This window comes from Melitaea cinxia, chromosome 27 (genome assembly GCF_905220565.1).
Source record: "Melitaea cinxia chromosome 27, ilMelCinx1.1, whole genome shotgun sequence".
Classification (NCBI taxonomy): Eukaryota; Metazoa; Arthropoda; class Insecta; order Lepidoptera; family Nymphalidae; genus Melitaea; species Melitaea cinxia.
Genome location: NC_059420.1, coordinates 8,194,602 through 8,207,978, shown reverse-complemented (window position 1 = coordinate 8,207,978; position 13,377 = coordinate 8,194,602). Strand labels below are relative to the sequence as shown.

General features: G+C 34.5%; 3 protein-coding genes across 3 annotated transcripts; all 3 read right to left on the bottom strand.

The window, feature by feature from the left end:
• Positions 1–339: 339 nt before the first annotated feature.
• Positions 340–1,839, bottom strand: LOC123667157 (ubiquitin-like protein FUBI). Its single transcript, XM_045601127.1, has 4 exons — positions 1,765–1,839; positions 1,195–1,360; positions 789–882; positions 340–464 (listed from the first exon to the last, which is right to left on the bottom strand). Exons 1-4 carry the CDS (start codon positions 1,837–1,839, stop codon positions 407–409), a joined length of 393 nt encoding a protein of 130 aa, XP_045457083.1. The 3' UTR covers positions 340–406.
• A 3,552-nt stretch (positions 1,840–5,391) lies between these two features.
• Positions 5,392–6,894, bottom strand: LOC123667158 (ubiquitin-like protein FUBI). The gene is made up of 4 exons (XM_045601128.1): positions 6,820–6,894; positions 6,213–6,378; positions 5,773–5,866; positions 5,392–5,449 (listed from the first exon to the last, which is right to left on the bottom strand). Exons 1-4 carry the CDS (start codon positions 6,892–6,894, stop codon positions 5,392–5,394), a joined length of 393 nt encoding a protein of 130 aa, XP_045457084.1.
• A 2,104-nt stretch (positions 6,895–8,998) lies between these two features.
• On the bottom strand, positions 8,999–10,732 carry LOC123666946. The gene has a single exon (XM_045600959.1). It carries the CDS (start codon positions 10,730–10,732, stop codon positions 8,999–9,001), a length of 1,734 nt encoding a protein of 577 aa, XP_045456915.1.
• Between the last annotated feature and the right edge of the window lie 2,645 nt (positions 10,733–13,377).

Here is a 13,377-nt window from a genome sequence, read left to right as displayed (position 1 = left end):
AACAAACCAAATGCCAAGTCATTCGCCTATGCAGGGTTTTGTAACCTTTTTTACTTACACAAACTTACAAAATATAAAATTAATTTATATTTTGATGATTAATATTTTAAAAGTATTAAATCTTATTTCTTTCTCTTTGCTATTTTTTTGTTCGTTACCTAGTCAAACTTTCCGTTTGGAAAATGAGTTTTTTAAAAACTATTTATATTTAAAAAATATTAAATCTTATATAATTATATTATCTAAACGACCAGTTAGTTATTCTTGAATGTATATTTATGAGAAAGACATGCTGTGTCAGAAAGTAAATGAATTCGGGTAACAGTAAAAAAAACAAGCTTTGGTTAAAGACATGTTATATTTATATATTTACATTTTACATCAATATTAATTAGTATACAAAATTCTAAGAGTTACAGTTGGGTCCACGAGGGCGGCCGTTGACCATGACAACATTCAGAATTCTGAAAGCGAAACAAAATTTTATTTTTTAAATATTAAAAAAAAATCAATTTTCATTTTACACATTAATTAGTTATGTATCATTTTCCAGATTATCTCTAACTTTAGCGGCCAGCATCAATACTCTCTCTAACTCTGAATTCGCTCGCTAGAGAAAGAATTGCGACATCAATATGCTCCATATGAATTGTGTCAAAAACCTATCGCTAGGAGGCAAACCAAAGATAGATTACTGAAACCTTAAAAATGATTTATAGAAAGTATATCGTATAAGTCATTCAGTAAAATTGTGGGACACGAGTAGGAAAAGATAATTAAAAACAAACCGTCTGTTGTACTGTTGCCTACGCTTGGCGCGGCCAGTCTTCTTCTTCTTCTTTTCTTGCTTTTCAACCTTCGGCGTTTGTCCCCTGACCTTACCTATAGAACAAAACAAAACACTTATTTGTGATGATACATCTAAATATATAATTAATTAATGCGTATGTGTGTTTGTCACCTAACTCCAAAACGGTTAGACCGATCTGGTTGAAATTTTATAATTTTGTATATTTCAATGCGTTCGTGAATGGTTTGAAAATCCAAATTGCCTTTCAAAACTTATGTTCAATACATAAACATTATTATGTTACTTTTTAAACTTATATCACATTAAATCATCATTTAATTATTTAATTTATTTTTAATTTATTTGGAAAACAAGCAATGACTAGTCATAAAATATATACTCACCAGCACGAGCCAGAGAGCCGTGCACTTTACCACCGAGTAGTGGCACAGTGAGGTCTAAATCTAATGCCGCTAGCTCAGAGACCAGCAGGTCATCATCAAGAGGCGCTCCGGATACTGACAACGTTAACTCATCGTCACCGATGTCAGAAAGGGCACAAAGGCGTTCCTAAAAACGATTACACGTCCATTAGCTAATTACTTTAAAGACCTTTTGATAGTAATTACTATCGTACACAAATAAGAACGATGAAACATTTCATCTTCTACATACTGTTATTGAGACTATTAATTAAACTTTATAATAAAACAGTAATCTTACATATATTACAATAGCTCATTTTTATATAAAATACATAATTTCAATTTCATTCGTTAAGTTGTATATAAATAAATAAATAAACGCTTCACACTAGACCACGACAAACATTTATAAAGCCAATACAAATGTCTCTCGTGAGCGGGGATCGAACCTGCGACCGCCACAGCCACAGCTAGTTTACCTAATCTAGTGCTGAGGTTATAGGAAATTGTATATCAAAGCTTTTGAAATTAATGATAATCAAATTTTACCTTGATTTGGCCAATGGATTCCTGTCCGTCGACGTCAAGAACGCGCGTGGACTGTCCTCGAATGTGCAACTGCATCTTGTGATTTTCGAAAAATACCACGAACACCTTGCTACAGTGTGGTCACGTTTGTTTTACAAACAATGTATAATAAGAGATTTTTTTTAATATATTTTCATAAAGGCAAATGCTTTTATTAAACAACTTAATTTTAGTTTAAATTTTAAAATCGCTTAAAAATTCCGTGTCGTACCAACCGACCAGCTCAGTCTGACGATCGAAATGAAATAACTGTTAACACGGACAGTCGGACACGGACAGAACACACCGCAGTCAGAACAGTCGTACCAACTTAACACGGATAGTCGGACAGGGACAGGACACACCACAGTCAATACAGGCGTACCAACAGACAAATAATAACTCGGTGAATCATTTAAAATTTTACATTTTTAAATTATTTATCTATTATTTACATTTATTTCAAAAAATGTTTTTCAATTTTATATAAATTCGGTCATTTATTTCTATGGTAAGTAGCATAATATAGGTTTTTCTTGTTTAAATTTGGGTGGCGCCACATTAGCGTCGGGGTAAATCTTAAACTTAACATAAAACATGCAAGAAAAAAGAATGTGTATAAAAGACGAGCGAGCGATCCAGATGACCTTAAGAAATGAGGATTAATAAGAGCGCCAACAGTATCATTACAACCTATACAGTCCACTGCTGGACATAGGCCTCCACAAGTTTACGCCAAAAATAACGTGAAGTCATGTGTTTTGCCCATAGTCACCACGCTGGGCAGGCGGGTTGGTGACCGCAGTACTGGCTTTGTCGCACCGAAGACGCTGCTGCCCGTCTTCGGCCTGTGTATTTCAAAGCCAGCAGTTTGATGGTTATCCCGCCATCAGTCGTCTGCTTAGGTTCCGAGGTGGTTGTGGAACCTTGTTATCCCTTAGTCGCCTCTTACGACACCCACGGGAAGAGAGGGGGTGGCTAAATTCTTTAGTGCCGTAGCCACACAGCACGCCAACAGTACGTGGCATTAAATTATATTATTTTAGCATTATACGATCGAATGAAAATAAATAAAATTAGGTACGAACTTCAATGTTATAGACCTAATGCAGTGGCGGTGAGAGTGGCACAAAACTGATTTAAGCGTTTTCAGTCAGAAAATTTTGATGTCTGATGCATTTCCCTCTGGTCGCCCAGCTACAGATAAACGTTTCAACATTTTCGAAAAAGTGGAGCTACATATATCGACATTTGAATAATTACGATATAGCTGAATATCTGAGAATTAACCATAATACACGTTTTGACCCATTAGAAAGATCCAAAAAGTCTGGCTATGCGAGAAAGCTCTATATAATTATGTGTCCCACACTGCCACATGAACTCGGTGAAATAAAACTAATGGAGCGTGTACTCATTTGCGATTCTTCCTTAAGATTTAAAGATGACGATTATTAATCATTCAGAAAATCATTCCTAAAGAAGCAGAAGAAGAAAAGAAACTTCGAGAAATTAAGAATAAGCGGCCTTTGTACAAATAACAATATTTTTTGCTTTTTTTTATAAATAAATGAAAAAAAAACTCTCTTAAAACTATAACTATCAACAACAACGGAAAAAAAGAAAAAAACTTTCATATTCACTTTTTTCTTGGTTTACAATCTATAAAAATTAAGAAGGAAAAAAGTAATAATAGAAACATAAAAGAGTACGATAAACAAAAGGATAGGTAAACAAACTTTCCCTTTTGGACAAAGGGCTTTTTTTTAACTGCTTATATTTAAACTTAAGAAATAAAACGAATAACATGTTGCTGATTTGTAGACTATTATATTTCTGACTCTCACACAGTATATTATTACATTCATGTCTCTTCAAAACAAGTCCAAAAATTGCTTAATGTTTTTGTCTCACGGAGTCAATTCCATGAGCTGCCGATGGCAATGCTAAATCAGCGGAACATTCACATATTAATCTACGACGGAGGTGTGGGGTGGATGCATAACTAGGTAACAAACAAAAAAATATAACAAAAAGAAAGGAATAATAAATAGACTAAAAACAATGCTATGTCATATTGTTAACGAATCTGGGTAACAGTAAAAAAAAAATGCATAAAAAAAAGGCTAATGTCTCCTGACTCAGCATTGTTTTAAACGCTGTTTTTCTGGCAGAACTTACACCAGTAACTAAAACACGTTAACTTTATTTAAGAGTAATAACAATATAAACAGACAATAATAGCTACCTTTACAAAGAGAAATAAGAAGTTGAAGAAATTTGTGTGTACACGAGTGTACGAGATAAGAAGAAAAAATAAGTAAAAAGAAACAATTAAATATATACTTAAATAAAAATACTTAAAGAAGAAGAAAAAAAATGAAAAGAAACAACGTGTCTGAATAAATTAATAAATATATGTACATATAAAACAAATTCTTGTTAGTTATTACACTATTTATAGCCCCAGAATGGCTGGACAAATTTTATGATATTTAATTCTTATGATTTCCTCCTAGTCTTGAATAATATAATAAGTAATAAAAACATTGGGAAATTGGCTAAAAATTAAAATAAGAGAAAACAATTTTCCGTTACGAAAAATTCTTGGGTTTCGTCAGCTGCCAAACATTTAATGATCATCCCGTCGATACGGTAAACTCTCCCTCATATGATAGAACGTATTTCGATAATGGTTCCGAATCGACAAGATATGTGAAAAATATTCGGATAATGGCGTATTTAAGATTTTAAAAATGTAGAATAATAATAATAAATAATGGAAGTGATGAAAAAGGATTGACTATATTAGTAAAATAAGGAAAATGTAGCAGGCTATAGTGTGTTCAACGGTAGGAGATACTAGACTTAAACAAACCAAATGTCAAGTCATTCGCCTATGCAGGGTTTCGTAACCTACACAAACTTACAAAATATAAAATAAATTTATGTTTTGATGATTAATATTTAAAAAGTATTAAATCTTCTTATTTTTGCTCTTTGCTATTTTTTTTTTGTTTGTACCTAGTCAAATTGCGTTTGGAAAAAAGGTTTTTTAAAAACTATTTATATTTAAAAAGTATTATATCTTATATGTGCTGTGTGGCTACGGCACTAAAGAATTTAGCCACCCCCTCTCTTCCCGTGGGTGTCGTAAGAGGCGACTAAGGGATAACAAGGTTCCACAACCATCTTGGAACTTAAGAAGCCGACCGATGGCGGGATAACCATCCAACTGCTGGCTTTGAAATACACAGGCCGAAGACGGGCAGCAGCGTCTTCGGTGCGACAAAGCCAGTACTGCGGTCACCAACCCGCCTGCCCAGCGTGGTGACTATGGGCAAAACACATGAGTTCACGTTATTTTTGGCGTAAACTTGTGGAGGCCTATGTCCAGCAGTGGACTGTATAGGCTGTAATAATAATATCTTATATAATTATATTATCTAAGCGAACAGTTAGTTATTCTTGAATGTATATTTATGAGAAAGACATGCTGTGTCAGAAAGTTAATGAATTCGGGTAAGAGTAAAAAAACAAGCTTTGGTTAAAGACATGTTATATTTATATATTTACATTTTACATCAGTATTAATCAGTATACAAAATTCTAAGAGTTACAGTTGGGTCCACGAGGACGGCCGTTGACCATGACAACATTCAGAATTCTGAAAGCAAAACACAATTATATTTTTTAATTATTAAAAAAAAAGAATCAATTTTCATTTTACACATTCAGTAGTTTTGTATCATTTTCCAGATTATCTCTAACTTTAGCGGCCAGCATCAATACTCTATCTCTGAATTCGCTCAATAGAGATAGAATTCCGACATCAATATGCTCCATATGAATTGTGTCAAAAACCTATCGCTAGGAGGCAAACCAAAGATAGAATACTGAAACCTTAAAAATGATTTATCATAAGTATATCGCATAAGTTATTTGGTAAAACTGCGGGACACGAGTAGTAAAAGATCATTAAAAACAAACCGTCTGTTGTACTGTTGCCTACGCTTAGCGCGGCCAGTCTTCTTCTTCTTCTTTTCTTGCTTTTCAACCTTCGGCGTTTGTCCCCTAACCTTCCCTATAGAACAAATCAAAACATTTATTTGTGATGATACATCTAAATATATAATAATTAATGCGTATTTGTGTTTGTCACTTAACTCCAAAACGGTTGGACAGATCTGGTTGAAATATCATAATTTTGTATATTTCAATGGTTTCTTGGATGGTTTGAAAAGACAATTGGAGCCGGTTATTCATAATATTGCAGGAAATCCAAATTATCTTTCAAAACTTATGATAAAATACATAAACATTATTGTTATTTTTAAAATAATATCACATAAAATCATCATTTAATTAATTAATTTATTATTAATTTATTTAGAAAACAAACAATATCTAGTCATAAAATATATACTCACCAGCACGAGCCAGAGAGCCGTGCACTTTACCACCGAGTAGTGGCACAGTGAGGTCTAAATCTAATGCTGCTAGCTCAGAGACCAGCAGGTCATCATCAAGAGGCGCTCCGGATACTGACAACGTTAACTCATCGTCACCGATGTCAGAAAGGGCACAAAGGCGTTCCTAAAAACGATTACACGTCCATTAGCTAATTACTTTAAAGACCTTTTGATAGTAATTAATATCGTACACAAATAAGAACGTTGAAACATTTCATCTTCTACATACTGTTATCGAGACGAAGAGTGGAACTTCAAACAACAATCTTACATTTATTCAAAAAGCTTATTTTTAAATAAAATACATAATTTTAATTTCATTTGTTAAGTTATATATAAATAAATAAATAAATAAAGGCTTCATACTCAACGGCCCCTAGTAGGATTTTCTCCTGTGTCGTCGCCCAGACCACGACAAAAATTTATAAAGCCAATACAAATGTCTCTGGTGAGCGGGGATCGAACCTGCGACCGCCACAGCAACAGCCAGTTTACTGAATCTAGTGCTGAGGTAATAGGAAATTGAATATCAAAGCTTTTGAAATTATTGATAATCAAATTTTACCTTAATTTGGCCAATGGATTCCTGTCCGTCGACGTCAAGAACGCGCGTGGACTGTCCTCGGATGTGCAACTGCATCTTGTTTTCTGATTTTCGAAAAACACAACGAACACCTTGCTACACCGTGGTCACGTTTGTTAAACAAACAATGTAAAATGAGAGAATTTTTTGTTTTTATATATCTTCACAAACGCAAATGCTTTAATTTACAAATTCAATTTATTTTAAATTTTAAAATCGCTTAAAAACCCCGTGTCGTACCAACCGACTAGCTCAGTCTGACGATCGAAATGAAATAACTGTTAACACGGACAGTCAGACAGGGACAGGACACACTACAGTCAATACAGGCGTACCAACTTAACACGGATAGTCGGACAGGGACAGGACACACCACAGTCAATACAGGCGTACCAACATACAAATAATAACTCGGAGAATAATTTTAAATTTTACTTAAATTATTAATCAATAAATAAGAGGAAAGAAGAAGAAGAAGAAATGTACTTTATTGTGCATATTACAAGCTAACATAACATACATCTTTAAAAATAAAATTTGCAAAACGATATGATGCACAAAGGCGGTCTTATCGCTAGGTAAGCGATTTCTTCCAGACAACCTTGGGGTAGAGGGGATTTTAAAATAAAAAGAGTAGGGTTATCAAAAGGCAAAACAGAAAATTAAAAACAAAGTAGATCCTACAATCTAATAATACAATAATATATATATATATATATATATATATATGTATGGTACAGTCTATGGTTGAGTGAGAGACGACATGTGAGGGAAGGTTACGAGGGAAACCAAACCCAATGAAAGTCGATCTAACACTAAATTTATTAAGATTATTTTGAGTATATATAGGCAGAAGTACAGACGTCATTTGACGTCATTCGTAGCAAACAAATATCAATTTCATTAGAAATCAGCATAAGAAAAATAACAATTTCGTAATAAATCAGCTAAATTAAAGAGGTTACTAATTAGCAAAACAATCATATTGCTCAATGTGCGTTGACCCGTACATCCTGCCGACTCAAAGAAGAAAGATAATTTTGATATTAAAATCTACAATAACAATACAATTAAAATTTAAGTACATAGATTTAAATAACTTATATAATAATCATCACTGCACTACACTTTAATTGGTATGTCCAGTCGAACGAATCGCGGTCGCGCGCTCGGGGGAGCGGGGGCCTCCTGGTCTTCGTTCGTATCTGCTGCAACTGGAACTGCGGTCGTGGAGACGTCTGTCACAGCACTGCTCTGTATAATTTTGTTTCTGCGATATCGCATGGTACCGTAGAGACATCCCGCAACAATGATAGACCCTAAGATTATATACAAGACAGAGTACTGATGTATATCGTGTATACTGAGTGATGCGTTTTCCTGCTCCTTGAGGTTAATGATCTGAGACTTCATCCCGCGCCACAAGTCTTCATGATCCTCGGGTGTAAACAGTTGGAAATCCGAAGTATTTATTATGGAGTTTAATATTGAATAATCGGCTGGGATCGATATGTTTTCTTGGACCTTAACTTGGCTCATGTAACTATTTTGAGTGAATATAGAGAAGGTGTCACCTTTTATTGTACAACCTTGACCGATTTGTAAAAGGCCATTCCCGGTCAGTGTTGTCAATACAACTCCAGTGTCAATGCAAAATATGCGCACTGTGCATTTCCCACAGCAGGAATAAAGCCACATGTTATTGTTATGTAACTTGACCCAGCGCACGCGACATGGTGCCTCCTTTGTTTTACATATTGTTGTATTGTGTATACTCAAGTTACACATTCCGCTGGTTATTTGTAATTCGTATATCGGCTTATCGAGAGCGCATAATAATTTGTTTGTCTGTATGTGGACACAATTTTCTACATCTGATTCTGTCAAGATGAGTAGTAAGTCCTTTTGTAGATTGAATGCAATGTATGGTGCGATAAATTCTACGTTATAATGCTGCTGAGGAAGGGTTATTACTCTATCCAGTTCAAAATTTTCCTTAATTACCAAAGGGATCTTGATTTCGATTATCAAATAAGAAGAACCAATGTCGCCGTTAACCTTCATTAGCTTATAAAGTTCTTTAAAATCGTTTTTATCGGCAGGCAAAGTCAGGTCATTCGGTATATGTCGGTATATGATATTTAATTGTTCTTCCAATTGTTCAGGCAGAAAAATGATCGTCTAAATGACAGTTTGCGAGGCTTGTTAAAGTGTTTATAACGCTTTCTTGCAAGTGTCGTAGGTTTGATATAATCATAGCTGAGACTGAGGATGACAAAATGTGTAATTCATTGTTAGCTATCTTCTCAGTTCGATTACTAGCAAAAGAAAGATTCGTTAGAAATTTCAGTAGTATTCCAAATTGCTTGTTTAATATTTCTTCATTCCTCTGAAGAATGTTATATTGCGCTTCTATGACACTTGTTTGATTTTTTAATAAGGCTCGTAGAAGGGCCTCGTTTACAGAAAATTTGGTTTTGTTCTTTTCATATTTCTTATTACTTTTCACATATTTCTTAGTAGTCTTAGTACTATCCTGTCTATTCAGGACACAGGAGGACATTTGATATTTTTGCGGAGTTTGAGTATTCAGTTGGGTTGATGACCCACTAGACATGTCAGTCAGCGAGTTTGTAGACTGCTTATTAATGTTTATAGTATAGGCGTCATGTAACATTGTGTTATGACTCTTTTTACATAGTTTGCATTTTTTCATCGACGTACATAAATTCTTGTTATGTGCGTACAAACAATTATGACAAAAGTTAAAATCTTTGATAATTTGATAACGTTCGCCCGGTGTTAATTTGATAAATTTCTCGCATTTGTATAAGGGATGTTTCTTGTCACAAATCGGGCAATTTGACATGTATGTCGCAACGCTTTGATATTCTTTATTTATTAATTTTCCATACCGATGTTCTTTTTGGAATTGAGGCTTGTAAGTCTTGTTTTTAACTGATTTTTGTTGATTATATTTTATGAATGATGACGACATTTCTCTATCTCTTATGCCGCTTGGTTCTAAAGCGATGAATTTGCTCTCTAAGAAGTCCATTAGCTCCGAGAGTGAAGGTAATTCTCGTGGCATTTTCCGGGCTTCCTTGTAGTCGTTATAGGTGACTGTATCCAGCTTTTTTGTAATAATATGAACTAATAATAGGTCCCAGGTACTTGTATCGATACCCAAGTTTTTAATAGCGTAGATACATTCCATTGACGTGTCGTAAATACGTCTAATCTCGTAGGCTGATTGTTTTTGAGCGGCTGGCAGATTGATAAAGATTTCGATTTGTTTAGTAAATAACAATTGTGGATTGTTATATCTGTGTGTCAACAATTCCCACGCTGTGTCGTAGTTGTCCGCTGAGATAGTTAGATGTTGGATGATTCGTTCAGCATCTCCTCGTAATTTGCTCTTTAGGTGTTGCATCTTCTGATTTTTTGTAATCAAATTGTTATTGTGAATGCTTTCTACGTATAAGTCATAAAACGTAGGCCATTGCGTATATTTGCCTGTAAACGTAGGCAAGTCGATCTGTGGTGTCGATTTTTCGTGATGAATGGTCGATGTGAGTTTAAGATTCAACGCCTTTTTGATTGACTTGTACGAATCTTCGTAGGCGTAAAACTCACTATCGTACTGGGTATCCGATCCTTGTAGGATATTATCTATTTGCAAGTGCAAAGCGTCTATTGCGTTCCAGCGCGTTTGTATGTTGCGTAACTCGTCTTCCAGCTCCCATTTGTCTTGGATTTCATCTACTTTCAAGCGATTTATTTGTCGATGAAAAGCTCGGAAGTTTGTTCTTTGGAGTGACATCAATTCTGTTGCCTGACCTCGATCCGTTGGTGAGGTCTTAGTGGCGTTTGAAATTTGAAGTGATCCCTCCATTTTCATCATTTTTTAATGCTGACGTTTATGTAAAACTGATAGGACCGTCTTCAGGGGTCCAGGCCAGTCTCTCAGTGGATAATGCGACCTTGATTGCGCCTTCTCAATTTAACTGGTGGAACCCGCTTCTGGGAAGCCAGTCAACCGATTCGCAGTCACACAAATTCCACGTGAGCGTTGTGGCCACTGTATGTGGATTTTCCAAATGTCGATGGAAATCCGCAGAGTTTATAGTCTTGATTGACTGTTTTCTTGAGTGATTTCTCGAAGAAATATTTGTTTTTTCTCGAAGGATCAAAACGACTGTATGTATCCTCGAGGTAAGACTGTTGTCTTGTAGCTTGCAGGTTCAGAATGACTGCGCAGCTTGTCAGCAGCAAGGCTGTATTCTCGAAGGACCAAAAAACTGTATGTATCCTCGAAGTAAGACTGTTGTCTTGTAGCTTGCAGGTTCAGAATGACTGCGCAGCTTGTCAGCAGCAAGGCTGTCTTCTCGAAGGACCAAAAAACTGTATGGTCCTCGAAGAAAGACTGTTGTCCTGTAGAAAGCTTGTATTTTGCTTGAAGTTGCTGTATTATTTTCCAAACGTCGATGGAAATCCACAGCTTGTCAACAGCAAGGCTGTATTCTCGAAGGACCAAAAAAACTGTATGGTACAGTCTATGGTTGAGTGAGAGACGACATGTGAGGGAGGGTTACGAGGGAAACCAAACCCAATGAAAGTCGATCTAACACTAAATTTATTAAGATTATTTTGAGTATATATAGGCAGAAGTACAGACGTCATTTGACGTCATTCGTAGCAAACAAATATCAATTTCATTAGAAATCAGCATAAGAAAAATAACAATTTCGTAATAAATCAGCTAAATTAAAGAGGTTACTAATTAGCAAAACAATCATATTGCTCAATGTGCGTTGACCCGTACAATATATATATATATATATATATATATATATATATATATATATATATATATATATATATATATTATAAACATATAAAGAATTAAATACACAAATAAATACATACCCATTACATTATGCTTTATCGTAAAATATATACACAAATAAATATTTATACACGGTTATTTATTCTTATAGTATAGATATATATAGATATAGATTTTTCTTACTTAAATTAAGGTGGCGCCATATCAACTCTTTTTTACATTATACTCGCCTTCCTTCTACACTCCGTAAGTAATAAGTAACTTATAGATAGCTACTTACATATGTTTTTTTATAAAGTTGTGTCAATTTATTAGAAACAAATAATTTTGCATTTTACTGATCCCCTTGTGTTATATTTCTTACTTACTGTGCCCGCGACTTCGTCCGTGTGATATTTAACATAATAGTTATTGTTCAGTTTGCAGTTATAAAAAAAAATTAAAAAATTAGCATAAGTTACTTCTTATTACATCAGCTATCTGCCAGTGAAAGTCCCGTCAAAATGGCTTCAGTCGTTTCAAAGATTAGCGGGAACAAACAAACAGACAGACAAAAGTTATAAAAATTGTTATTATCAATACATGTCACATAAAATTTGCAAGAAAAAAGAATGTATACTAAAGACGGTCTCATCACTAAAGATCGATCCAGACGACCCTAAAAATGGGGATTAATTAGAGCGCCAATACAGTACGTGGCATTAAATTATTTATTGTTTTAGCATTAGACGATTCAATGGAAAATAAAGTAAGATCGAACTTCATTGTTTATGGACTACTGCAGTGGCGGCGAGAGTAGCACGAAATTGATTTAAGCGTTTTCAGTCAGGAAATTTTGACGTCTGATGCATTTCGCTCTGATCGCCCAGTCACAGATCAACGTGACGACATTTTCGAAAAAGTTTAGCTACATAATTATCGACATTTGAATAATTACGATATAGCTGAATATCTGAGAATTGAGCATAAGACACGTTTTGTTACGAGTATGTGTGCCACACTGCTACATGAACTCACTGAGTAAACTCTAATGAACCCTGGACTCATATGCGATTTTTCCTTGAGATTTAAAGATATCGAATCATTTATGAAAAGTTTGATCATTGATGACGAAAAATGGATCACCTACGATAACAATGTACGAAAGAGATCATAGTCAAAGGTCGCTCAAGTTGTACCGATTATTGCAAAACTCGGGTTGACACGCAATAATCACCTTATCGCGTGTCAACCCGGGTTGAGTTTGGGGGCATCATTCTTCCTTGTGAGGTTTTACCGCCGGGAAAAAGCATCGATCGATTCAAATTTCTACTCTTAACAGCTCATGAAACTTCGAGAAATTGAGAATAAGCGGTCTGTGTACAAATAACAATATTTTGTGCTCTGTTTTATAAATAAATTTAAAAAAAATCTCTTTTAAAACTATAACTATCAACAACAATAGAAATAGAGAAAGAAAACTTTCATATGAGCCTTTTTTGCTTTACAATCTATAAAAATTTAGAAGGAAAAAAGTGATAATAGAAACATAAAAGAGTACGATAAACAAAAGGATAGGTAAACAAACTTTCCCTTTTGAACAAAGGGTTTTTTTAACCGTTTATATTTAAACTTAAGAAATAAAACAAAAAACATATTGCCGATTTTAAGGTTGTTATATTTCTGACTCTCACAAAGTATATTATTACATT

What these genes read in the sequence shown, in the direction of transcription:
- LOC123667157 (XM_045601127.1), bottom strand. Translation starts at nt 1,839, where the DNA reads ATGCAGTTGCACATTCGAGGACAGTCCACGCGCGTTCTTGACGTCGAC. An exon ending in AATCCATTGGCCAAATCAAG is followed by an intron (nt 1,361 to 1,764) that starts GTAAAATTTGAT and finishes AATCGTTTTTAG; the next exon opens with GAACGCCTTTGTGCCCTTTC. An exon ending in CGGCTCTCTGGCTCGTGCTG is followed by an intron (nt 883 to 1,194) that starts GTGAGTATATAT and finishes TTTGTTCTATAG; the next exon opens with GTAAGGTCAGGGGACAAACG.
- LOC123667158 (XM_045601128.1), bottom strand. Translation starts at nt 6,894, where the DNA reads ATGCAGTTGCACATCCGAGGACAGTCCACGCGCGTTCTTGACGTCGAC. An exon ending in AATCCATTGGCCAAATTAAG is followed by an intron (nt 6,379 to 6,819) that starts GTAAAATTTGAT and finishes AATCGTTTTTAG; the next exon opens with GAACGCCTTTGTGCCCTTTC. An exon ending in AGGCAACAGTACAACAGACG is followed by an intron (nt 5,450 to 5,772) that starts GTTTGTTTTTAA and finishes TTTTGCTTTCAG; the next exon opens with AATTCTGAATGTTGTCATGG.
- LOC123666946 (XM_045600959.1), bottom strand. Translation starts at nt 10,732, where the DNA reads ATGGAGGGATCACTTCAAATTTCAAACGCCACTAAGACCTCACCAACG.